Here is a 25,031-nt window from a genome sequence, read left to right on the forward strand (position 1 = left end):
CACTCTTCATTCCATCTATTACATTTAAAGGTCAGGAACACTCCAACAGAAAAATTAGAAGAAATTTCATTTTCCTGCATTTTCCTAAAATGGTTTAGTGCATTTATCATACGGCCTGACAGAAATGTTCATTTAGATTTCATTTAGGACAGAGGAAATTGGGCTGATCTGAGTTCGTGCTGGGGAACTACTAAAGTGAAGTCTGTCATACTAAACTAAACGCTGACTGTTCAATTACCAACTATCAGATACTCTATGTGTAAAAACTAAAGCTCCCTTACTAATGTGAACATTCCATCAAAAGGCAGTAGGGCACAAGTGGCAAGGTCAAGTGTGTCTGTGATGTGCTTTTTAGCAGCTCAAACATCTTACAATATAAATGGTTCTAGAAGTGTAGCACTCACAGCAACAACCGTCATAGACTAATTACCAAGGTATTATTTGCACATGTGCAAATTTGGGTAAACAAAGGACTTTCAAATCATGGTTAAACAAAGTACAAAATTAGTAAATATTTACTAGTAATAATTCTGAGGATCTTGAAACTATCTATCTATCCGTCCATCCATCCATCCGTCCATCCATCCATCCATCCAACTATCTATCTTTTAACGCCGTGTTTACTATTGTGAGTTCCATTCACGGCAGGAAAGATTTATGTGGGTGCTTTGTATCCGTTAGGTAGTCTCTGATATTATATGTGTATTCCTAATGTAGTGATTGCAATGAAGTTCAAGTTTCTCTGAGGATCTTGAAAACAATAAAAAAGCAACATTTAGTAAAAGCACAAAAAGGATCTTTTATAACAGTGAAAAAGCCTTCTGCTTTACCTTTGGTAATAGTGGTACAGCATGTTATAGTATTAAAACACAGTAGGGTATTTCCAAAGTGTAAAAAAAAGGAAAAAAGGAAGGATCTTCTACAATAGTAAACAGCTGCCCGATCTATATTTATTTAGTAGGATTTTATGGTCAAGTTTTACACACTTTGGTTACATTCATAACAAGACAGGTAATTACTGGTTACACAAGATTCATCAGTTCAACTTTAATGTCAGACACAGTCATGGACAATTTAGGATCTCAAATTCACTTCACTTGCATGTCTTTGGACTGTGGAAGGAAACCAGAGCTCCTGGAAGAAAACCCTCACAGAGATGAGAAGAACATGCAAACTCCACACACAAAGAATACACACCGCTCCACCTGGGAATTGAACCCAGAACCTTCTTGCTGTGAGGTGACAGTGCTACCTAACGAGCCACCGCAGTGAAAAAGCAGCTGTATCTTGTGTAAGTGAAACCGCAGCATGATCTGGTATAATAGTGAAATAGCAGCAGGATCTAATATAATAGTACAATAGTACAGTTACATTTGCCATTTGGTTAAAAAATTAAAGTTGTGAAACATTTTTACTTATGCACTTTTTTTATTCAAGTACAGATATCACTGCATTGTACTTTAGGCCAGTATTTTTACACACCACTGTTTTTTTTCCCACAGAGCCACTGCCTTACCTAAAAAGGGTTAGAAGTTTAGGTGAAAGTGCACCAAATGATTTTGTAAAATTGGCTTTTATTGTATAATTTTGTCATTTTGTTCTGGTTTAAAAGCTTACCCTCTCTGAACTCCTGCTTGCGGTACTGTTTGGTGACCTCCACCTGAAAGAGCATGTAGTCGCAGATGTAGGCTGCCAATCTAGAAAGGCTTTGCCTGCCAGATCCTCCAATCCCCACCAAAAGCATATTTCCTCTGAGCTGACTAATCACACGCACCACCCGTGTTACTGAAAAAAAGACAGGTCAACAAACACACATTCATTTACTCATTGTATTAGACACTGGATTGAACAGTATGTACAATGCGAACAAACAAAAAAAACTTAAATTATAAAAAAGTAAATGTACAAGACATGCATTTTCTTATTTGAATATTTTCTATTTGTAAATATACACTCACTCCTAAACTGTTGTAAAACTGTCTGTAAAATGGGGCAATTTAACACTAGGAACATTAAACAGGTGATGGAATCATATTTAATAATTAAAAGAGCAATCAGGGAAAACCTAGACATTTATGACCAAGGATGGGTTGAAAAACCACATTTCTCAATAAGCAATTATAAGAAATCTTTTTTTTTTTCCTACAGTGCATAATACCAACAGATTTAAGTAATCTGGAGAAATACACTGACTAGGCATAACATTATGACCACTGACAGGTGAAGTGAATAACACTGATTATCTCTTCATCACAGCACCTGTTAGTGGGTGGGATATATTAGGCAGCAAATGAACACTTTATCCTCAAAGTTGATGTGTTAGAAGCAAGTTTGACAAGGACCAAATTGTGATGGCTAGACGACTGGGTCAGAGCATCTCCAAAACTGCAGCTCTTGTGGGGTGTTTCCGGTCTGCAGTGGTCAGTATCTATCAAAAGTGGTCCAAGGAAGGAACAGTGTTAAACCGGCGACAGGGTCATGAGCGGCGAAGCCTCACTGATGCACATGGGTAGAGAAGGCTGGCCCGTGTGGTCCGATCCAACAGACGAGCTACTGTAGCTCAAATTGCTGAAGAAGTTAATGCTGGTTCTGATAGAAAGGTGTCAGAACACACAGTGCATCACAGTTTGTTGCATATGGGGGACCAACACAATATTAGGAAGGTGGTCATAATGTTCTGCCTAATTGGTGTATATGTAAAGGCCAAAAGGCACTTGTAAATTCTCATGATCTGTGATCTCACAGACAGCACTGCTTTAACAATCAGAATGCCTCTGCCCAAGAATATTTTAATAAACCATCGCCAAGAAACCATCTGAACAACGTCAAGTCACATTTCATATGAGTTACAACAGTAATTGCTGCATACAAAAAGAGTGCAGGTGCTAGAATGACCTCCCTGCCTGAAGTGCAAACTTTAACACTAAAGTCACATGGGGTGGTACAGCTTAAGACTTGCATGAGGCAGAAAAGAAGAAAAATTATGTTTTTTTGATTCATTTGGTGTTTGCCAAATTATCAAGTGTAATTAAAAGATAAGTTAATGTAGAACAGTGGTACACATGTTCCTGTTCAACATCAACTACTGTGTTTTTGTACTATTTTTATTTTAACATTTCAGGTCAAAATGATTAACAAATCACTGCCTTCTGTTTTTCTCTGCTTTTCACACACTGTCTCTCTTTATTTTCAGAAATTCAGGTTGGTACCACAACAACAGAACTCATTAAAACACAAGCATGTACAACAGGTCACACTGACTAATCTTATAATCAGCCGGGGCTGAAATACTAAAGTGGGGTGTGATTAAGTTAAATGCATTTGATCAGGGTAATGGTCCAGAAGGAGCAGAGCGTGGTGCATTGCATGTTCTGCAGTGGTGTGTTGAGGTGCAGCTTTATTCAGTGGCATCCTGTATGGGCTGTACCAGTGCTGAACGACACTTAGACTGATTCTGCACTGTGTTATGGGACTGGGCACTAATTGTTTGACCTCTTATGAGGTTTGTAATATAATTGCATTTTCTATTGTGGGATAAAGAAGGCTAATTATGCATAGTAACAAGGGATTTTTTATCTCACTTTGGCAACTTCGATGCAGTTAGGGATGAAACTTGTGTAATTTCAGTCTGAATAAATAATTGGGAATATTGAGCTTTTGTTTGTAGTTTGAAGGCTGGAGGATTGAAGTAAAGCAGTGGATAAGAGTTAAAATAGACTGCATGTCACCACACTGTAGATGTTGCAGTGTTCATTGTACAGAGTTCTGGGAAAAATAGTAAAAAAAAACCCAAAAAACTCCTTGAACAAAAAGTGTGTGGAAAATTCAAATATAGATGCATAGATTCTAATAGATACATTAAATCAAGCATACAGCCATGCCATAAATAAACATTCAGGCATTTCCTTAATTTCCCCACGGTGAACAAAAGCACATCTACCTTCCTGGCAGTTCAATAAAATGTATCAAAATCAAATCATCAAAAGTCCAAGTTAATTTAAGTTATGTAACTATAAAGTAAAAACATAGAAACAAGAGGACGCATCACCCCACCTGGAGACAAACCTGATTTCTCTATGGTGTTGTGTAGAGAGCCAGTGCTGAATTTGTTTGGGAGAGGCACTAATCAGAAAATGCTTGACGTGAACAGTATACAGTACAGTCTACTAAATATAATTTACAGTTAATTTTGTTTAAAACTTATTTTATGATGTACAACAGCATTTACTGCATGCATGTTCTCACTCATTGAAAGATAAGCTGAGGGGATGACATGTGACCCTCGCACTATATAATTGTTCCACTAAGTCTATTACAGCCAATCACTGGGATTTGGCTCTGCATTGCTACAAACTGACAAAAATCTTAATTTTTTGTCATGTGTTGGTCTGTCAGTCGTCTGCCATCGGTTTCCACATATGTTAGCCTGGGACAGTGTTAGCCTAGTGGGTAGAGCTTTAGGCTAACAACTGAAAGGTTGTGAAATCAAGTCCCAGCTCTGTCATGCAGCCAATGTTGGGCCCTTGAGCAAGGCGCTGTACAATGGCTGACCATGGGCTCTGACCTCAGCTTCTAAAAACAAGATGGGATATGCAAAGAAAGAATTTCATTGTACTGTACACCTGTATATGTATACATGACACATTCCACTCTATCTATTCTATTCTATGAAATGAATGGTTGCCTGTTGCTTTGTCTCACGCAAGTGTGAACACGGTGTCAGAGACCTACAGAAGAGTGCTGAAGCCAACTAACTGCCTCAGGAACTTCTGAGTTGGAAGCATGGATTGGCTCTTCATATATATATATATACATATATACAGTGGGGCCAAAAAGTATTTAGTCAGCCACTGATTGTGCAAGTTCTCCTACTTAGAAAGATGAGAGAGGTCTGTAATTTTCATCATAGGTACACTTCAACTATGAGAGACAAAATGAGAAAAAAAAATCCAGGAAATCACATTGTAGGATTTTTAAAGAATTTATTTGTAAATTATGGTGGACAATAAGTATTTGGTCAATAACAAAAGTTCAACTCAATACTTTGTAACATAACCTTTGTTGGCAATGACAGAGGTCAAACGTTTCCTGTAAGTCTTCACCAGGTTTGCACACACTGTAGCTGGTATTTTGGCCCATTCCTCCATGCAGATCTCCTCTAGAGCAGTGATGTTTTGGGGCTGTCGCTGGGCAACACGGACTCCACAAATTTTCTATGGGGTTGAGGTCTGGAGACTGGCTAGGCCACTCCAGGACCTTGAAATGCTTTTTACGGAGCCACTCCTTCGTTGCCTGAGCGGTGTGTTTGGGATCATTGTCATGCTGGAAGACCCAGCCACGTTCCATCTTCAATGCTCTTACTGATGGAAGGAGGTTTTGGCTTAAAATCTCACGATACATGGCCCCGTTAATTCTTCCCTTAACACGGATCAGTCGTCCTGTCCCCTTTGCAGAAAAACAGCCCCAAAGCATGATGTTTCCACCCCCATGCTTCACAGTAGGTATGGTGTTCTTGGGTTTTTCTTCTTCCTCCAAACACGACGAGTTGAGTTTTTACCAAAAAGTTCCATTTTGGTTTCATCTGACCACATGATATTCTCCCAATCCTCTTCTGGATCATCCATATGATCTCTGGCAAACTTCAGACGGGCCTGGACATGTACTGGCTTAAGCAGGGGGACACGCCTGGCACTGCAGGATTTGAGTCCCTCTCGGCGTAGTGTGTTACTGATGGTAGCCTTTGTTACTTTGGTCCCAGCTCTCTGCAGGTCATTCATCAGGTCCCTCCGTGTAGTTCTGGGATTTTTGCTCACCGTTCTCATGATCATTTTGACCCCACGAGATGAGATCTTGACCCCAAGGGAGGGATTATCAATGGTCTTGTATGTCTTCCATTTTCTTACAATTGCTCCCACAGTTGATTTATTCACACCAACCTGCTTGCCTATTGTAGATTCACTCTTCCCAGCCTGGTGCAGGTCTACAATTTTCTTCCTGGTGTCCTTCGACAGCTCTTTGGTCTTGGCCATGGTTGAGTTTGGAGTCTGACTGTTTGAGGCTGTGGACAGGTGTCTTTTATACAGATAACGAGGTCAAACAGGTGCCATTAATACAGGTAACGAGTGGAGGACAGAAGAGCTTCTTAAACAATAAGTTACAGGTCTGTGAGAGCCAGAAATCTTGCTTGTTTGTTATTGACCAAATACTTATTTTCCACCATAATTTACAAATAAATTCTTTAAAAATCCTACAATGTGATTTCCTGGATTTTTTTTTCTCATTTTGTCTCTCATAGTTGAAGTGTACCTATGATGAAAATTACAGACCTCTGTCATCTTTCTAAGTAGGAGAACTTGCACAATCAGTGGCTGACTAAATACTTTTTGGCCCCACTGTATGTTACAAAGTATTAAGTTGAACTTTTGTTATTGACCAAATACTTATTTTTCACCATAATTTACAAATAAATTCTTTAAAAATCCTACAATGTGATTTCCTGGATTTTTTTTTCTCATTTTGTCTCTCATAGTTGAAGTGTACCTATGATGAAAATTACAGACCTCTCTCATCTTTCTAAGTAGGAGAACTTGCACAATCAGTGGCTGACTAAATACTTTTTGGCCCCACTGTACATGTGTGTGTGTGTATATACTGTATATATACAGTGTATCACAAAAGTGAGTACACCCCTCAAATTTCTGCAGATATTTAAGTATATCTTTTCATGGGACAACAATGACAAAATGACACTTTGACACAATGAAAAGTAGTCTGTGTGCAGCTTATATAACAGTGTAAATTTATTCTTCCCTCAAAATAACTCAATATACAGCCATTAATGTCTAAACCACCGGCAACAAAAGTGAGTACACCCCTTAGTAAAAGTTCCTGAAGTGTCAATATTTTGTGTGGCCACCATTATTTCCCAGAACTGCCTTAACTCTCCTGGGCATGGAGTTTACCAGAGCTTCACAGGTTGCCACTGGAATGCTTTTCCACTCCTCCATGACGACATCACGGAGCTGGCGGATATTCGAGACTTTGCGCTCCTCCACCTTCCGCTTGAGGATGCCCCAAAGATGTTCTATTGGGTTTAGGTCTGGAGACATGCTTGGCCAGTCCATCACCTTTACCCTCAGCCTCTTCAATAAAGCAGTGGTCGTCTTAGAGGTGTGTTTGGGGTCATTATCATGCTGGAACACTGCCCTGCGACCCAGTTTCCGGAGGGAGGGGATCATGCTCTGCTTCAGTATTTCACAGTACATATTGGAGTTCATGTGTCCCTCGATGAAATGTAACTCCCCAACACCTGCTGCACTCATGCAGCCCCAGACCATGGCATTCCCACCACCATGCTTGACTGTAGGCATGACGCACTTATCTTTGTACTCCTCACCTGATTGCCGCCACACATGCTTGAGACCATCTGAACCAAACAAATTAATCTTGGTCTCATCAGACCATAGGACATGGTTCCAGTAATCCATGTCCTTTGTTGACATGTCTTCAGCAAACTGTTTGCGGGCCTTCTTGTGTAGAGACTTCAGAAGAAGCTTCCTTCTGGGGTGACAGCCATGCAGACCAATTTGATGTAGTGTGCGGCGTATGGTCTGAGCACTGACAGGCTGACCCCCCACCTTTTCAATCTCTGCAGCAATGCTGACAGCACTCCTGCGCCTATCTTTCAAAGACAGCAGTTGGATGTGACGCTGAGCACGTGCACTCAGCTTCTTTGGACGACCAACGCGAGGTCTGTTTTGAGTGGACCCTGCTCTTTTAAAACGCTGGATGATCTTGGCCACTGTGCTGCAGCTCAGTTTCAGGGTGTTGGCAATCTTCTTGTAGCCTTGGCCATCTTCATGTAGCGCAACAATTCGTCTTTTAAGATCCTCAGAGAGTTCTTTGCCATGAGGTGCCATGTTGGAACTTTCAGTGACCAGTATGAGTGTGAGAGCTGTACTACTAAATTGAACACACCTGCTCCCTATGCACACCTGAGACCTAGTAACACTAACAAATCACATGACATTTTGGAGGGAAAATGACAAGCAGTGCTCAATTTGGACATTTAGGGGTGTAGTCTCTTAGGGGTGTACTCACTTTTGTTGCCGGTGGTTTAGACATTAATGGCTGTAAATTGAGTTATTTTGAGGGAAGAATAAATTTACACTGTTATATAAGCTGCACACAGACTACTTTTCATTGTGTCAAAGTGTCATTTTGTCAGTGTTGTCCCATGAAAAGATATACCTAAATATCTGCAGAAATGTGAGGGGTGTACTCACTTTTGTGATACACTGTATATATATATATATATGTGTGTGTGTGTGTGTGTGTGTGTGTGTGTGTGTGTGTACATATATACAGTGGGGGAAATAAGTATTTGATCCCCTGCTGATTTTGTACAAAGACTTGAACAGTCTATAATTTTTATGGAAGGTTTATTTTAACAGAGAGAGACAGAATATCAACAAAAAATCCAGAAAAAAAACATTAAAGCAAAGTTATAAATTAATTTGTATTTAATTAAGGGAAATAAGTATTTGATCCCCTACCAACCAGCAAGAATTCTGACCCCCACAGACCGGTTATGTGCCCATGAGGCACACAAATTAGTCCTGTCCCTGTATAAAAGACTCCTGTCACAGAATCAGTTTCTTCCGTTCAAATCTCTCGACCACCATGGGCAAGACCAAAGAGCTATCAAAGGACGTCAGGGACAAGATTGTAGACCTGCACAAGGCTGGAATGGGCTACAAGACCATCAGCAAGAAGCTTGGTGAGAAAGAGACCACTGTTGGTGCGATCATTCGAAAATGGAAGAAATACAAGATCACAGTCATTCACCCTCACTCTGGAGCTCCATGCAAGATCTCACCTGGTGAGGTAAGAATTATTCTGAGAAAGGTGAGGTCAGTCCAGAATTACACGGGAGGAGCTTGTCAATGATCTCAAGGGAGCTGGGAGCAGAGAAATGCTGGATATGACCCCAAGAACACCATCCCCACCGGGCATTTCTCTGCCTCCAAACATGGCGAGTGGAGTTGATGCCAAAGAGCTCAATTTTGGTCTCATCTGACCATATCACATTCTCCCAAGCTTCCTCTGAATCATTCAGGTGTTTATTGGCAAACTTCTGACGGGCCTGTACATGAGCCTTCTTGAGCAAAGAGACTTTGCGGGCACTGCAGGATCTCAATCCATTACGGCGAAGTGTGTTACTAATGGTTTTCTTGGTGACTGTGCTCCCAGCTCCCTTGAGATCATTGACAAGCTCCTCCCATGTAATTCTGGGCCGACCTCACCTTTCTCAGAATCATTCTTACCCCACCAGGTGAGATCTTGCATGGAGCTCCAGAGTGAGGGTGATTGACTGTGATCTTGTATTTCTTCCATTTTCGAATGATCGCACCAACAGTGGTCTCTTTCTCACCAAACTTCTTGCTGATGGTCTTGTAGCCCATTCCAGCCTTGTGCAGGTCTACAATCTTGTCCCTGACGTCCTCTGATAGCTCTTTGGTCTTGCCCATGGTGGTCGAGAGATTTGAACAGAAGAAACTGATTCTGTGACAGGAGTCTTTTATACAGGGACAGGACTAATTTGTGTGCCTTTTGTGCACATAACCGGTCTGTGGGGGTCAGAATTCTTGCTGGTTGGTAGGGGATCAAATACTTATTTCCCTTAATTAAATACAAATTAATTTATAACTTTTATTTAATGTTTTTTTGTTGATATTCTGTCTCTCTCTGGTAAAATAAACCTTCCATAAAAATTATAGACTGTTTTTATAGATTAGATAGATACGATAGATTAGATAGATAGATAGATAGATAGATAGATAGATAGATAGATAGATAGATAGATAGATAGATTAGATTAGATAGATTAGATAGATTAGATAGATAGATAGATAGATAGATAGATAGATAGATAGATAGATAGATAGATAGATAGATAGATTAGATAGATAACTCTAGGCTATCTAGGCTAACCCTCGTTGCCAAGGATGATTGTCTTCCTTCGTTCTTCACTGGACAAGCTTATGGAATCCAGTGATGTTCAAGGGAAGACATCTGTGTGTGAGTTTGTTTAATGTGGGAATGCTGTTGCACACCAGTAGACGCATGACACTTGGCAGTACTTCAAGCGTTTCCAGTGGCAAGGTGATCCCAGACGACTGGGACTTGAAGAACTGTTGCAGCCTTCACAACCGTTGTGTGATCAAGTCACAACATCCGCTCGATCTGCCGTTGAAGGACTTCTATGTATATATAGTATATGTATATATAGTGTGTGTATTTACAGTTTTATAAATGTGTATATGTATATAAATTTGTACATAATCACAACTAGCATTATGTTGCACAATATTATGTTCAGTATAATGTTCAGTTCTTGCACAACTTTTTCACTTTTGCACATTTGGTTCACTTTTTAAATTCTTTTTTTCACTTAATATAAAAATATTTCTATTTTTAATATAATTTTTTTTCTCAAATTTTGTACTAATTACTTTTATTAATAATTATTACTAATGTGGCTGAGCAAAAGCATTTCACTGCCAGTTGTACTGTGTACTGTCTATGACAAATAAACTTTGATTCGATTTGATTTGAATTTTAGACTACAAGCTAGGCCTCTTTGCTCAGCATCATGCTTTGTGCCTAAATAGAAGTAAACCCCAAAGCCATAATTCAAAATCTGTTGAAACATTGTACTTTGTATATTATGACTTTTGCTTTTTTCTTAATTGAAATGAGTTTCTTTTCACAAAGGGATATGTGCTAATATGTTGTCTCTTAGCTAACCATGCTCAATTGCATCTCTGAAGAGCACCAGACTCATGGGAACCACTCCGGGTGTAAGGTTGTAGTCTTCCAGCTGAGATTCCATGAAGCTTTTCAGAGCTTTAAAGTCCAGCAGATCTTCATATACATGTGGCTCCTTCAGGAAATCCCCTATCAACACAAAACACATCTTAATCAGACCCAAAACAACTGTTCATAACTATTCATAACAAATAGGTATGGGAGCAGCTGAAAGGAATCATTCATTCTTGTAAATATTTAAAAAAAAAAATCCTTGTTTGTTCCAAAACTACTGTCAATTGATTCGTTGTATACCAGAATTCATAATCAACCTTTCAGACATACTAGTAATTATTTGGTAATCAGAGTAAGTGCATACCAAATATAGGTGGCTGTTTGTTGGGACAAATGCTGTGGTAGGTGAGATCAAACAAAGAGCCGAGTTTTTCAGCCAACAGCCCCACAAATGCCTCCATATCTGCTTGATCCACCAGCCGGTCTGAAAACACTCTTCATACACACACAAAGAGCAATCAGCTAAATGTTGACATGCATGTGTAAATGAATGTGTACAGCTTAACAAAGCCACCTAAAGCACTCGTGGATCCACAGCCGCGTGATGCTCTGCTTGGTGTCGTGAAAGTCTCTGTGAGATCGCAGCAGACCTTGAAACACCTGAAGGAAGAAGAATTAAGAAAAAAAAAAAAAACTGATGAAGAAAACTGTACACTACAATGAAGGGAAATACTATAGTAAATAAAATCCCTAAAAAAGCCCTCTCACAATAAGAACAAAGCAGCTTATCTTTTGTTACTGAGGTGCCTTGGATATGAGTTCACCTTGGATATGTCCCGGAGGTTGAATAGGTAGTGTATTTTAGCAGGAGTGGGCAGGAAGCGAGCAGTGACGGCATAGTAAAGTTCTAGTGTAGCCTGAGTCAGAACATTTCCAATGGGCTTCACTTCCTCATCAAACTCCTGCAGCTTCTGGTTTATCATCGTACCAAAGATCTGCTTAATCTGGGACTCCTATGATGAAGAGATTTGAGAAATGCGATACAGATAAATCAATCTACAGGTCAAAGGAAGACATGGGTAAACATGGAAAAAAGCTAAAGGCAAAAAATAATAATAATGAAAACAGGAAAAAATATAAGAATAGAAAAAGGTAGGATGAAAAACTAGCCAAATGACAGCCAGATATAACAGGGCATGGAAAGTCACAATAACAAATAGAATAGATTAGATGGAAATGAATGTTAAACAGTGTGTGTGTGTGTGTGTGTGTGTGTGTGTGTATGGTAGGGGCTGAGTGAGCATTCAGATTGCAGGAGGAAAATCAGAACTGAGCAGCAATCAGTCAGTCAGATGGCTTTTATTCATTCTGACAAATCAGACAGCCACCAGTGTCGCTGCTCTTATCATTATCAGCAAATTCAGCGTAAATCTGCTTAAGCAAAGATGATGGGGAATAATCAGTAAAATACAATGTACACAAAATAGCAGGACCAGGACAAGCACAAGCATAACAACATTAATACACAATGTGATTTAGGTTTATTAGGTCAGGCTATGTTAATGGCTCTATTAAATAAATAGAAGCAGGAAGACCGAGACCTTTATTTTTTATTCAGGAGCAAACAGTGTTCAGTGAAACAAATAAAGATACTTCAATATATCACTATGTAATCTTTGTTCACTACATGTTTAGTCTTGGAACTGCCATAAAGTACTTTTTTGGCTGCTCCCTTATTTTAGGGGTCATTACAGCAGATCATTTTGCTCCGTATACTTTTTTTTGTTGCATTTTTCCCAATTTTTCACCCAATCTAGTCGTATTCAATTACCCAATTGCATTATACTTCCTCTCCACTGATGCTGATCCCCACTTTTGATTGAGGGGAGCAAAACTGACACACTCCCCCTTCATGTGTGCAGTAGCCGACTGCATCTTTTCACCTGCATGAGATGAGTTCATATGTGGATCAGCTTTTGTGTATGGAGAGCCACACCCTGTCCACATTATTTCTCGACTCTGCGCAGGCACCATCAATCAGCCAGCAGAGGTCGTAATTGCATCAGTTATTAGATCCCTATCCGGCTTCCCGCCCCATACGGTGAACAAGCCAATCGTTGTGCATATAGCCGCCCAGCCCAGCCGGATGGCAGAGCTGAGTTTCGAACGGACAAGTTCGAATGGCTCCACATACTTGATTTGTACACAGGATGCCCTTCCTGACGCAACCCTCATTATTTTATCTGGGCTTGGGACCGGTACTGAGAGCACTCTCACAAATGCACCTCTTATTGGCTAGGCTGTTCAGCCAATAGCACTGCTGATATTCTAACCCCAGATCTCAGTGGTAGTGTGTTAGCATCCATTATGTATTTACATTATTTAAAAGCTGACCGAATTTATACCAGTCTTCTATTATATTTAATGATCGGCACCTAATAAAATACAGGAAAGAATATACATTATTATTAGAGGTAATTGCTCATATGCTGTGGACATGAATAGACATGGAACATGTGGGACTATTTCTTTAAATCAGGAGCTGAAAACTACATTACACAACCTTAACTTCATCTACTGTTTTATCATTCGTCTTTAATTAAAGGCACTTGTGTGTGAGCGTACATTTTTATGTACATTCCTTCAATGAGCACTTTATTAGAAACACCTTTTTTGTATGTATATCAAGTACAATTATTATACACAATGTATATGTACATTGGATAATTGATTATTTTATGAGCTACACCTACTGTACAGATGAATTCTGTGGGTGTACAGTACCTGACTGTATTCCATCTGTTGCTCTGTACACTTTGTCACCCCCCTGTGTTCCATTTATCAATAAAAAGGGACCCCCACTGATCAGATCTTGTTTATGTGGCTATAACAAAGTAGTGTGTATTGTTGTGCTTTAGATGTATCAGGTCCAGCAGTGTTGTAGAAAAATTTAAATATTGTGTAAATGTAGTGGTCACTTAGTTAGGAACACATCCACTGTTGGCTTAATATTTTGCTTGGAGCACTGTTCTCCTCTTAATATTGACGTACTGTATTAAAAAAAATGCCAAAACACTGTTGCACCTGCTACATGTGTACAAGTACAACTCCCACTACTATGTTAATGTTATTGTAGAGCTATATTTATTTTTCAAAATGGTCCCCCCCCATTTTTCTCCCAATCTAGCCGAATTCAATTTTCTGATTATATTCCACCTCTTCATCTCTATTAGCATGTTTCTGTGTTAAATTTGACTGTTAGGTACATACTTATTTGTTTTAAATAGAAAAATAAGCATTGAGAATGTTGAACTAGTCCTGTTTATGTTGCTTATGTTCATATTCCTGTTCTATTTTACATTTATTAAAGCATGAATCCTTGACCCCTGACTCTAAAAGCTCATTGATTCACCCCAAGGATGGTTGGCTTTGGTTCTAAAACAAACTGAGAAAATGTACATCCCTAGTTTAAAGGTTACTAAACTGTAACAAATGTTCATGATTAATGTTATTTAAATTCTCTTAAAATGTTAATTACAATTTATGTACAAATAAAGTTCAATCAGAGGTTACCATTAGTTTGACCTCACTACTCTTTAAATACTGGTATCAACACTTAAAACAGTTCATTACTTATTGTTTTTGAGGACAGGAAGGGGTGCCAAAAACGGTCAAGTATGAACAGTGGATAGAGAATAGGCAGAGAGTACTGGTGTGTTCCTTTAAATCATAGGGCCAGTGCACACTCACCGTTGGAAAAGTCATGTTGATTAGATTGAAGCGGCTCTGCAGTCTACCTGATATTTGAGTCCTCCCACCACCAGGAGGTCCCATAGAGGCAAGCAGAAACATGTCCTAAAACAGCAAATATACCATGCCAAGAGGGAGTCAGGATATGTCATTTATAATAATGGTTTCTTATGTAGTTCTCAGAGATTCAATTTGAATGAATAAAAATAACAGCATGTACATAAAATATACATAAAAGCTCTCATCCTTCCTTTCATCTACTTTTTGGCTCCCACTCCCATTCTTCCTTACCTTAACACACTTTAGAGTCTGCTTCTGCCGGTCGTACCAGAAGCTATAGTCAATCCAGAGTCGAAGCAGCTCCAACGGCGGCTGAGAACCAAAATCGTCCATCGCTGGCATGTTCATATCATCCAGAAAAGTCAACATCTTCTTGCCACCAATGGGTACATAAACACCTTTTGTGCGCTTCTCCACTCGAGACTCAATAATAGCCTGCACATTGTTCGAGGTAGTCTAAATGAGCAGACAGAAAGTTAGACTACAGATAACAAAAGGACAAGATTTAAAAAGATTGGCCTGACTATGATAGAGTATTGAAAAAAGGAGAACAAGGTAAGGAAGAAAGGGACCCACACAGGCAAAGCAAAAAGGACAGGAAGGGTAGTGTATATAATAATGATAAATGATGATGATGGCTCAAACTGATGATGATGGTAATGATGACAGGCTACGCCACCAGCATACAAGCTGCCGTAAGTGCTGTCTACAGCCCGGCTGTAATAAACAGCAGCTGACTCAGCTAATTGCAGCTCCTGGAGTGGAGGACAGTAATAGTGCACTATGAGTGGAACAGTCCAATTTGACATCCACTATCTTTTTAAACTAGAGACGCTGCTCTGAGGTGAGATGTGGCAGGTCAGAGCCGAGTCTCCGAGTGGGTCTGAATAAGGTTGTGGTTCCTGAGGACAAGAACATCACTTACTAATATCCTATTGCAAGCATTACGATTACAGATGGTATAATAAATACACATTTTCGTGTATTTTTCTAATGTATGGACAAAGACAACACTGCCTTAATGAATTCAATGATTAATTTATATCAATACATCCAATCAGTTACATATTCAGAATACATTTTATTTACAATGCATCACTTAAATCTCACTATTCTAGCATGTTATTTGTAGTGCCGCTACACTGAACCTCTTTCATTCATTTATTTTTACAAACAATTTCATCCTATTCAGGGTCATGATGGGTCCAGCACAACTTAAAACACTGGACACAAGGCAGAACTAAACCCTGGACATGGTTCTGTTCCACTACAGGGACACACACTAACACATTTACTGACACATACTGCGCGTTTTGGGAAGTCCTATTCTTCCACACCCAGACATACACCAGAGGCAAAGATTAAACACAGGACCCAGGTCCACTTAACTAGGGGCACTGCCCTAAATACAACACTATACTAAAAAAAACCCTTGTGCGACTGGTGAATAAGTTTTACTTTCTTATCCCTTTTGATTCATGAACCAAGGCCAGTATGTAAGCTACTCCGTCCACCAATGTACCAACACCGACATTAAAGAAAAAAAGGAAAACACTTCTAGATAATTAATTAGCATTTTCACTATCAATTATTGCAGAAATTGTCAGAAGAGAGCTTTCCAAAATAAATAATACACGTAACCCAACACCAGCTGTCTACCTTACCGGCTGTGACTCAGTGCCACTCCGAGCTACCAACAGTGTTTTTAGACTGCTGAGCTCTGGTGTTGTACATTAGCTCTACTGAATGTAACAACAACTGGGAAGTGCATTTGATGGTGGACAGAAGTTAGCATTGGGCACTTTGACTCTCCTGTGACTATGTAGCCACTTACACAAAAAGGGCCAGATTAACTGACATTCACCTCATCACCAAAATTAAAAATCTTTTTAAGCTAAGCTACAGTACAAGGCCTGTACAAGATGCAATAGCCGTCATGTCCTCTGACATTAAAGTCTTGATTGCCCAACAACCTCCATATTAGGGGTGGTCCTATTAGGGGTGGTCGTTTTGGCTGATCTAGGTTTAAAAATGCATTGTGTCCTCTCATTAAAACAATGTGACTATATTTCAACCATCTGCATCTGAATCAAAAAAGAAACATTATCACAATTTCAAAATTCATTCGTTTCAGTTTTACCCATCGCTATAATATAAAATAAATTGTAAGGTTCAACACATGATTTGGTAAATTTGGTATAAGGGAACCTCATTTGAAAGTACACTTTAAAATCTTGTGAAAGGCCTTCCCAAAAGAGTGGAGCCACAATGTCTGCAAATGCAATTGGGTCCCCTCAGTCCCCATTAAAGCTCAGGGTTTTGAAATGGCATTTCCAATAAGCTCATAGTTAGATGTCCACACACTTTTGACTATATGCTCCAGGGTATGTTTCAAGAAGACAAAAATATGACCTGACAGCACATACTTGCTTACTGTAATATAAAATCCATTCCATTTCTGCTCCAATCATTATGGCTGGAACATTTTCATGCTAGACTTCCGAACCCCTGCCTGCTGAGGTGTGTCACATTACCAGTGCTAGTAGTACCTGAGATGACATGTTGATTGTAAGTGTGGTCCATTTGACTGGATCTAGCCCCTGTAGAACACTCTGGGCCACCGACGTTTTTCCTGTCCCCACAGGACCGGTCAGCAACACTGGATACTGGCCACTGACCAGTGAATTCACCAGGAAGTTATAGCGCACTGTGTCCACTGTTGGAACTATGATCTTATAGAATGGAGCACTGCAAAGACAACATGGTACAGAGAGAGAGAGAGAAAGAAAGAGAATGTTGTCAACTATATGTGCTTGGTTCTTACTAAAGTTTTCTTTTCTGTCTTAAAAAGACTCCAGAGATAAAATAATTGAAGCACTTAGACTGAAACACTTAATTTTCACTGGGGATTGGGAGCTGAAAGCTGAGAAATATTTTAGAGGGTACAAAATGAGGAGTTACAGAAAAGTCAAAAAAGAGTACAGGTTAAAAAAAAAGAAATGAGGGAAATGATGTGAGAGTGAAAGGGGCCGAGATAAAGGTATGAGAAAATAGGGCCGAGAATGTGAATTGAAAGAGAGTAGGGCAATGGAGATGGAAAAGGTTCAAGTTGAAAGGCTGAAAGATTGAACAATATAATAAGAGGAAGAATGAGGACAAGGACCAAAAAACTTTTAAAAACAGCAGAGTATGGCACACAAAGTGCAGAGCCAAAGGGACAGAGGATGATGACGGGTAAGAGACAAAAGAACATCAAAAAAAAAAAGGGGAAAGGAGAGACAAAGGCAGGGAGAAAGCAATAAAGCAAAAGAAAATAAAATAAAATACAGTATATGAATAGAGCAGAAGACTCAGAAGACTGGGGATGTTCAGACAGAAAGCTTGAAAGTGTAAAGGTGGTTGAAATGACTCATGGGCTGAAAAAATGAAACATACAGGGTCATTCAGACACTCACTTGGAGGCATAGCGCCAGCCCTTGGGCAGCTTCTCCTCGAATGATACCCAACATTTATTTTTAGTGTCCACATAGTATTCGTAGATGGTGTCCTGCTCAAGAAATGGTTTACACATGATTATAGCAAAAACGTATCTGATATTGAGTTCTTCATACATAATATTTTTTACTAATAAGCTGAATAAAATTCATAATCCTAAATTTAAAGGTATAGTCACTCACAATACTGACGTTTACTGATGTGTCCTTTAATAGCAAAACAGGTATTATTTTTCTCTCTATTTTATCTGGTCTTTATATTTTGGTGCCATTTTATACTTTTATTTTTATGGCTGCGAGGTAGGTTAAAACTATTCTTTTGTTGTCTTGTGTATGAGTTTCTTTTATGGTTTCAGGCATGCGTACAGCATTTTGTCTTTCCTTGGTGTATTTGGTGGATTTCTGTTAGGATGTGTTTTATTGTAACAGGTTTTTGCACACTAGGAATAGAATACACCCAATAGTCACACAGCAGACGCTTAACAGCCCTTCACTTAACCAAAAATCATAAATATCCAAATGCTGAATTGCTCCCATCTCCAGATGCTATTGTTGTGGTGAGATAATAATTTTTAAAGTGTTGTAAAAAAATCTAATAACATTTGAGGAACATGATCTGTATAAAAAAAGATCAAGTACAAAACCAACCAAATTGCCTACATGTCCTTTGAGATGTTATTTGTTTGTTAATATTTTGTGCAGCTTGGGTGGTGCAGCCGTCTATACCGCCAGCCTACCAACACTGAGATCCAGGTTGGAATGTCAGCGGTGCTATAGGCCAGCCAGGCATCTACACAGACATAATTGGCTATGTCTTAGGGAGATGGCTGAACCCTTGTGATGGATTAAAGACCTGTTTATGGTATTCTGGCCTTGCACCCAGTGTTATCAGGGTTTTTCAGTAAGTGCCCTTGGTCACTTGCATTTTAAAATTGTGTGTGTGAGAGAGACTGACTGAGTGATTCTATGGCTTTCTGCAAGGTCATCCAATACACCACCTTATTAGGAAAGTTGCCCTCCATCTCTCTTAGAAAGTTGTCCATCTTCTTGCGTCCATCCTCGTCCACAGATCCGCAGACAGTCCAGATCAAGCTGAAGATGAACCAGAGCTCTATCATTCGACCATAGTTCTCACTATCTGCTGGGTTCACCTAAAGGGGAAGATGAAGCATTCATAGGACCTTTAAATGTCTTCTTGAACAAACAGTTTAGCCATTAGTAAATTATAATACAAGTAAAAAAAAAAAAGATCAGCCAAGATCAATGTTGTGGTCTGGAGTTTAATACCTGTTGAGCAATGCACAAAGTTTGAATTTATGGTTTAGCAATCACATTACACCAAATATTTGTTTAGTGGTTAAGATGCTGAACTAGTAATTAACAGGTTTCTGGTTCACATTCCAACAATGTCAAGCTGCCACTACTGGGACCTAGATTAAGACCCTTAACCCTCAGTTGCTTGGATTGTGTTCGGTCACAACTGTAAATTGCTTTGGATAATTAATTTATTTATTGTATTAGGATTTTAATGTAATGTTTTACATGCTGTTACATTCATGACAGGAACAGTAGTTACTCATTACACAAGGTTCATCAGTTTAAGTTTAATGTCAAACACAGTCATGGACAATTTTGCATCTCCAATTAACCTCACTTGCATGTCTTTGGACTGTGGTAGGAAACCGGAGCTCCTGGAGGAAACCCACAGACACGGAGAGAACAAACATGCTTCACCTGGGATGTGAACCCAGGATCTTCTTAAGTTGCTTTTAATAAAAGTTTTGAGTGTTTGGATTAGTGTCCCTAAAGAAGCAGAACAGTAAAGTAGAAAATTCTATTTATTTATTAAAACGTGTGCATTACTAGTAAATTAAGTTGTGTTTTGCATTACATAAGAGCATGTGGTGTGGGTTCAATGTTCTCACCCCATTATCAGGACTGGCCAATGAGTCATAGAGTCTGCAGAGAGAGATGACTCCATTCAGCTCAGTGATGGGTACAAGCTCCTTACAGTGAGTCCTTTTAAAGCTTGTAGTCTTTTCTATATATTTGTCAAACAGACGTTGCAGATGCTCCATCTCAACCTACACAGAATTAGAATGAGAAATTACTCAATTATGAAACAGTGCAAACATCTACACAGCGTTCGCAAAACATAAAAAATCAAATGATTTAGAATGGGACAGTGTGTGGAACCTTCTGCCGCTTGTTGATCCAGGACTGAACGTAGGGCTTCCAGCCCAGGTCAGAATAATCATTGTAGACCATTCCACAGCGGGACACTGTAGCTGGTGATGCCACTGCTAGATCCTCCACCTCAAACAACAGAGACACCTAAACACACACAAACAAATCCCATATTCAAATTTTTCAATATTATTTGACGATGAAGTTTATAGGAACATCAACGGACCTGTTTCATTATCCTATAGCTTGTGGATAAACGCTATTAATGAGTCAAGAATTTGGCTCAGGTGTCTATCAGTCAGTGACCAGAGAGAAAGCAGGGTGAACTGTTTGTGTGATGGTTGAGGAGTCTGCCCAAATGTTGGGGACCTATTAGGAAGGCTATTACTGAAGCCTGTGACTCAGTGGGCATTTTTCACCCCTCTCTGGATTATATCTGATCCAGTACAGCTACCATATCAGATTGAAATGCTATGGGTCAGGACTCGCTGAGACTCCTGTACAAGCAGGTGAAGATTGCTGATTAAACAACATTCTTCCTCTATTATCTACCAATGTAGTCATTTCCAGTTTCCGATTGTAAATCCACTAACTCCTGCACAACCCTTAATGTAATCAAGGTGAGCTGGATCACCACACACCGCCTCTAACACGTGTCCAATCTGTGGCTGCTACTTACTAGTTTGGGTTCAAACCTAGAGCCACTCTAAGCTACAGTGTAACACAGCTAAGCTACAAACATCTAGACTCAACTAGCCAGCATGCCTCATTCGGCCAATCCTCCTCCCCTTGCTTCTTTAAGTCATTGACAGGATATTCAAGAAACTCCAGAAAAAAAACAAGTACTGGAATCAATCAACAAGTGAACATGCTGAATTACTTTGGAAACCTTCACCAGTCTCACGACACCTTCACTGGCCAAGGAGAAGCAGGCAAGCTAGCATGTGCCTCATCCGACACGTGTAAAGCAGCTGGGTATATTTTCCTCTGGCCAGCAGTGGATTCTCACTCAACCTCGAGCAGAGAATAGAAGTCGTTTTGTGTTGGCACCAAGGTGAGTCATTGTCTGGCTTTTTCCAGCTGTGCTAAAAGAGTGCCCCTCTAAAATAATTTTAAACTGCAGTTCTAACAATACATGATTACTAAACAAGTCTGTAATGTTACTAGTGCTGCTGTTCTGCTTTGCTCTCATTTGGACCCTTCAACTTTTGATCCATTTTAAACTCAATTTTCATGGCTATTGGTGGTCTTTTTAAGATATCCTTTACTTGTTATATATACATATACAGGTGTACAGTACAATGAAATTCTTTCTTCGCATATCCCAGCTTGTTTGGAAACTGTGGTCAGAGCTCAGGTTCAGCCATCGTACGGCGCCCCTGGAGCAGACAGGGTTAAGGGCCTTGCTCAAGGACCCAACAGTGGCTGCATAGCAGAGCCTGGATTTGAACCGCCAATTTTCCGGTTGATAGCCCAAAGCTCGACTCACTAGGCCAGGGGTTTTCAACCTGTAGTACTTGTCTGGGGGGGGTAGTGCCTGACCGGGGGGCGTGGCATTACGAGATTTTTTTACTTCTAAAACTAAAGCAATTCATTTTTCACCCACAGGAGACAGATTTCATTACTCTAACTGACCACGCACACACGCACGTTTAATGTTATTCAGTTCCGTCTGAAAAAAACCTTCAAAATAGCGAAGATAACCGGTGCCAAAAGCAACGACCGCTGTTATTGGACGTGTTTGTGTCTTTAAGAGAGACGCTCTGTTCACAGTATCGATTATAAGTGACTCGGGAGTCAATTCATTTTAAGTTCAGCGTAAGTTTCTTTTCTCAGTCATCTCTCCGTGTTTACTGTTATAATGAACGTTGCGGTTGTAAATAAACACCAAATACTACAGAACATTTTGTGTGACTCGCTTACCTTAAAAAGCTCAGGCTTAATTATACTGAGTATTACCACAGAGTCAGAGTCGTTCTGCCTGTGGAGCTAAACGTTTTCAGTCAGAGCAGATGATCCCGAACTAACCAACTTAGTAATTGATGAACTTTTGTCTATGCTTGACTCTGTGAAGTAACGTTTTCTGCTCTCATCTACATCAAAAAGCAAGAACCGCTTATGATTTACCAAAGTGAACCACGAATTTATATAATGTGCTTATAGAATCGACTCAGATGGGGTCGGACTGTATTATCTTTTGAAAATAATATTTTCAATCAGCAAAATTATATAATGTGCACAACATTAATTACGTTCTTTTAGCTTGTCAGAAGCTTTCTCAATGATTTCTGTGCGGTGGTTGACGGAGGGGAGGGGGGGGGGGGCGTGGCGCAAGTTGGGGGAGGGGGGGGTCGCAAGTTCACGGTTGGCACACGAAGGGGGGCGCATGTCCAAAAAGGTTGAAAACCCCTGCACTAGGCTACCACTGTCCCACTGTCTTGGAACTGATGATGGTGGAATTAACAACAGTCCTACAATAATGACTTTTGGATGTTTACAAGTTATGTTTTAGTTATGTTTTCGAGATGGTGTAATGTGCTTGATGTGTAATTTCCAAAAAACAGTGATCGTACCTGTTCAGGCATGGAGATTCTCTCTCCATTGATCAGCGTGAGAACTTTATTGTCGTCCATCACAGAGTTCATGCTTTCAATCCACAAAGTATCGACGGGCCCGTCAAACACAATCCACTTCTCATCCGGCCCCTCATCTGTGCTCAGCGACATAAGGGAGATAGACAAACACACTTAAACATACATACATTTAGTGTGGATTACTGATTATTCAGAACATCTCTATTTTTATTCGACGCAAACATAACACAGGAATATGTAAACATGTCTCACTATTTGTAATCTATAAATGTTCCTGTCTCTGTTGAGTACTAAAAAATGTTTTGATGTTCTAACTGAACTTTAAGGTTTCCCTCTCTATTCATTTGACCATGTGGGTTTCATTTACTGCTCCCACAATTCCAACACTGCCAAGTTTCTGCTGTATACACACACAGAGGAGTTCTCTCTTTCACAAACACACAGGCGGACAAACTGGGTAAGCATATACCATCAAACCTGTCATACAGCTAAAGCAACTGTCATTTCTGCTTTGCATGATCTACCCTCTTCATGCAGTGAGGAGCGGAAATAAACAAACTTAGATGAACAGCAACAGATGCCAAACATATGGAGTCACTGCAATCCCTGATTACACCGCTCAAACACAAAATTCCTTCTCACCAAGACCCACGAAGCAATGAAACACAATCAAAGGCTTGAAAGAAAGCTGCTTCTGAAAGAAAAAAAAGCGCAACAAGCAAAGGATATCAAATGAACTGAAATAAGCCAACAAAGAACTGTGATTAACTGGGCTGATTGGCGGGCGTCAAAAAACAAACAAACATAAGCTCGAGTTCCACACAGTGTAAGCGTAGTAACCTGTGCAGGCCTGGCGCATGGTGGCGGAAAGTATGCCATCAGTCCATTCGCTGCAAGTCAGATCAAAGTGACCGTAGAGCTCTTCCAGAGTCACGGCCTTGGGGCTGACCACAAACTCCTGCATGTGGGAGGGAAAATAAATGATGTTTTATTATTCATGCTTGAGAGGGAGGAAATGTTGGGAAGGGATCAGTTCTCAAACTAGGCAGGAAAAAGTATATGCAAACATTAGAAATCTTGAGAAAGAGCACGGTGGAATGCATGCTGTATTGAGAAACACCGAACACGGAGACTAAGAGACTGGGAAATGGAGAGAGGAAGAAAGAGAGCGCATGGAATCCAAAACAGTAGCCGGCTTGCTGTGAAGAGAAGTTCGGTAGCAGAGAAATAGCATTTCTTTTGCGCTGACACTCCCACAGGAGTTGAGCGATGCAGCAAATACACCCTTTTCCTACACACCACCCAGTGGTAATTTCAATAATGTATAATAAGGTGAAAGCTGTTTGTCAAAAACAAAAATAACAATAGCTGTCTAAATAAAGCCTAACCCTGTAATTAAAATACATGAAAAGCATAATGACATTTTCCTCAGCAAAATGAAATGAGGAAAATCTCACAAGTGGTCAGTTGGACAGGTGACATTTTTACAGTGTCCAAATAAATTTAATCCCAGCAACACAGAGCTGTTACTTATTCCTGGAGATTAATCTTCAACCCAAGACCTAGTCATCGCTCTTGATGACTCCCAGATCAGACCATCTGATAATGTAAGAAACCTTGGTGTTGTCCTGGATAGCCAGCTGACCTTCTCTCTTCATGTAGCCAACATGACAAGATCGTGCCTGTTCCTCCTCTACAACATCAGGAAGATTCGTCCATTTCTCTCCATGGAAGCCACTCAGATTCTGGTCCAGTCACTTTTAATCTCACGGCTGGACTACTGCAACTCCCTCCTGGCAGGTGCTCCTATGTCCACTATTAAACCCTTGCAACTGATTCAAAATGCACCTGGCTGCCTGGTTTTTAACCAACCTAAACACTGCCACATCACCCCAATGCTGTGTTCTCTTGACTGGCTTCCTGTAGGCGTGGACGTTGAATTTAAAACACTGATGCTCGCCTACAAAGCCAAAAAGGGACCAGCTCCAAGTTACCTTCGACGTCTTATAAAACCCCGCTCTGTACCACACAACCTCCAAGCCACTTGTCTCGCTCAACTTGATCCTCAACCCAGAACTCAAGGAAGACAAGCATCAAGGCTCTTCTCTTTACTTGCACCCAA

The 25,031-nt window shown here is 40.0% G+C and overlaps 1 protein-coding gene across 1 annotated transcript in view; it reads right to left on the reverse strand.

The window, feature by feature from the left end:
* Nucleotides 1-25,031, reverse strand: part of dnah2 (dynein, axonemal, heavy chain 2) — a 294,787-nt gene that overhangs the window by 68,444 nt on the left and 201,312 nt on the right. Inside the window, exons 43-55 of the mRNA XM_062993580.1 lie at nt 22,889-23,025; nt 20,325-20,462; nt 20,054-20,212; nt 19,127-19,279; nt 18,090-18,181; nt 17,184-17,382; nt 14,866-15,090; nt 14,575-14,679; nt 11,649-11,837; nt 11,399-11,484; nt 11,189-11,319; nt 10,810-10,959; nt 1,618-1,785 (exon numbers count right to left, since the gene is read on the reverse strand). Coding sequence (XP_062849650.1) covers nt 1,618-1,785; nt 10,810-10,959; nt 11,189-11,319; nt 11,399-11,484; nt 11,649-11,837; nt 14,575-14,679; nt 14,866-15,090; nt 17,184-17,382; nt 18,090-18,181; nt 19,127-19,279; nt 20,054-20,212; nt 20,325-20,462; nt 22,889-23,025 — 1,932 coding nt within the window. The remainder of the gene's footprint in view (nt 1-1,617; nt 1,786-10,809; nt 10,960-11,188; nt 11,320-11,398; nt 11,485-11,648; nt 11,838-14,574; nt 14,680-14,865; nt 15,091-17,183; nt 17,383-18,089; nt 18,182-19,126; nt 19,280-20,053; nt 20,213-20,324; nt 20,463-22,888; nt 23,026-25,031) is intronic.

Source organism: Trichomycterus rosablanca, chromosome 4 (genome assembly GCF_030014385.1).
Source record: "Trichomycterus rosablanca isolate fTriRos1 chromosome 4, fTriRos1.hap1, whole genome shotgun sequence".
In the NCBI taxonomy this organism is placed as follows: Eukaryota; Metazoa; Chordata; class Actinopteri; order Siluriformes; family Trichomycteridae; genus Trichomycterus; species Trichomycterus rosablanca.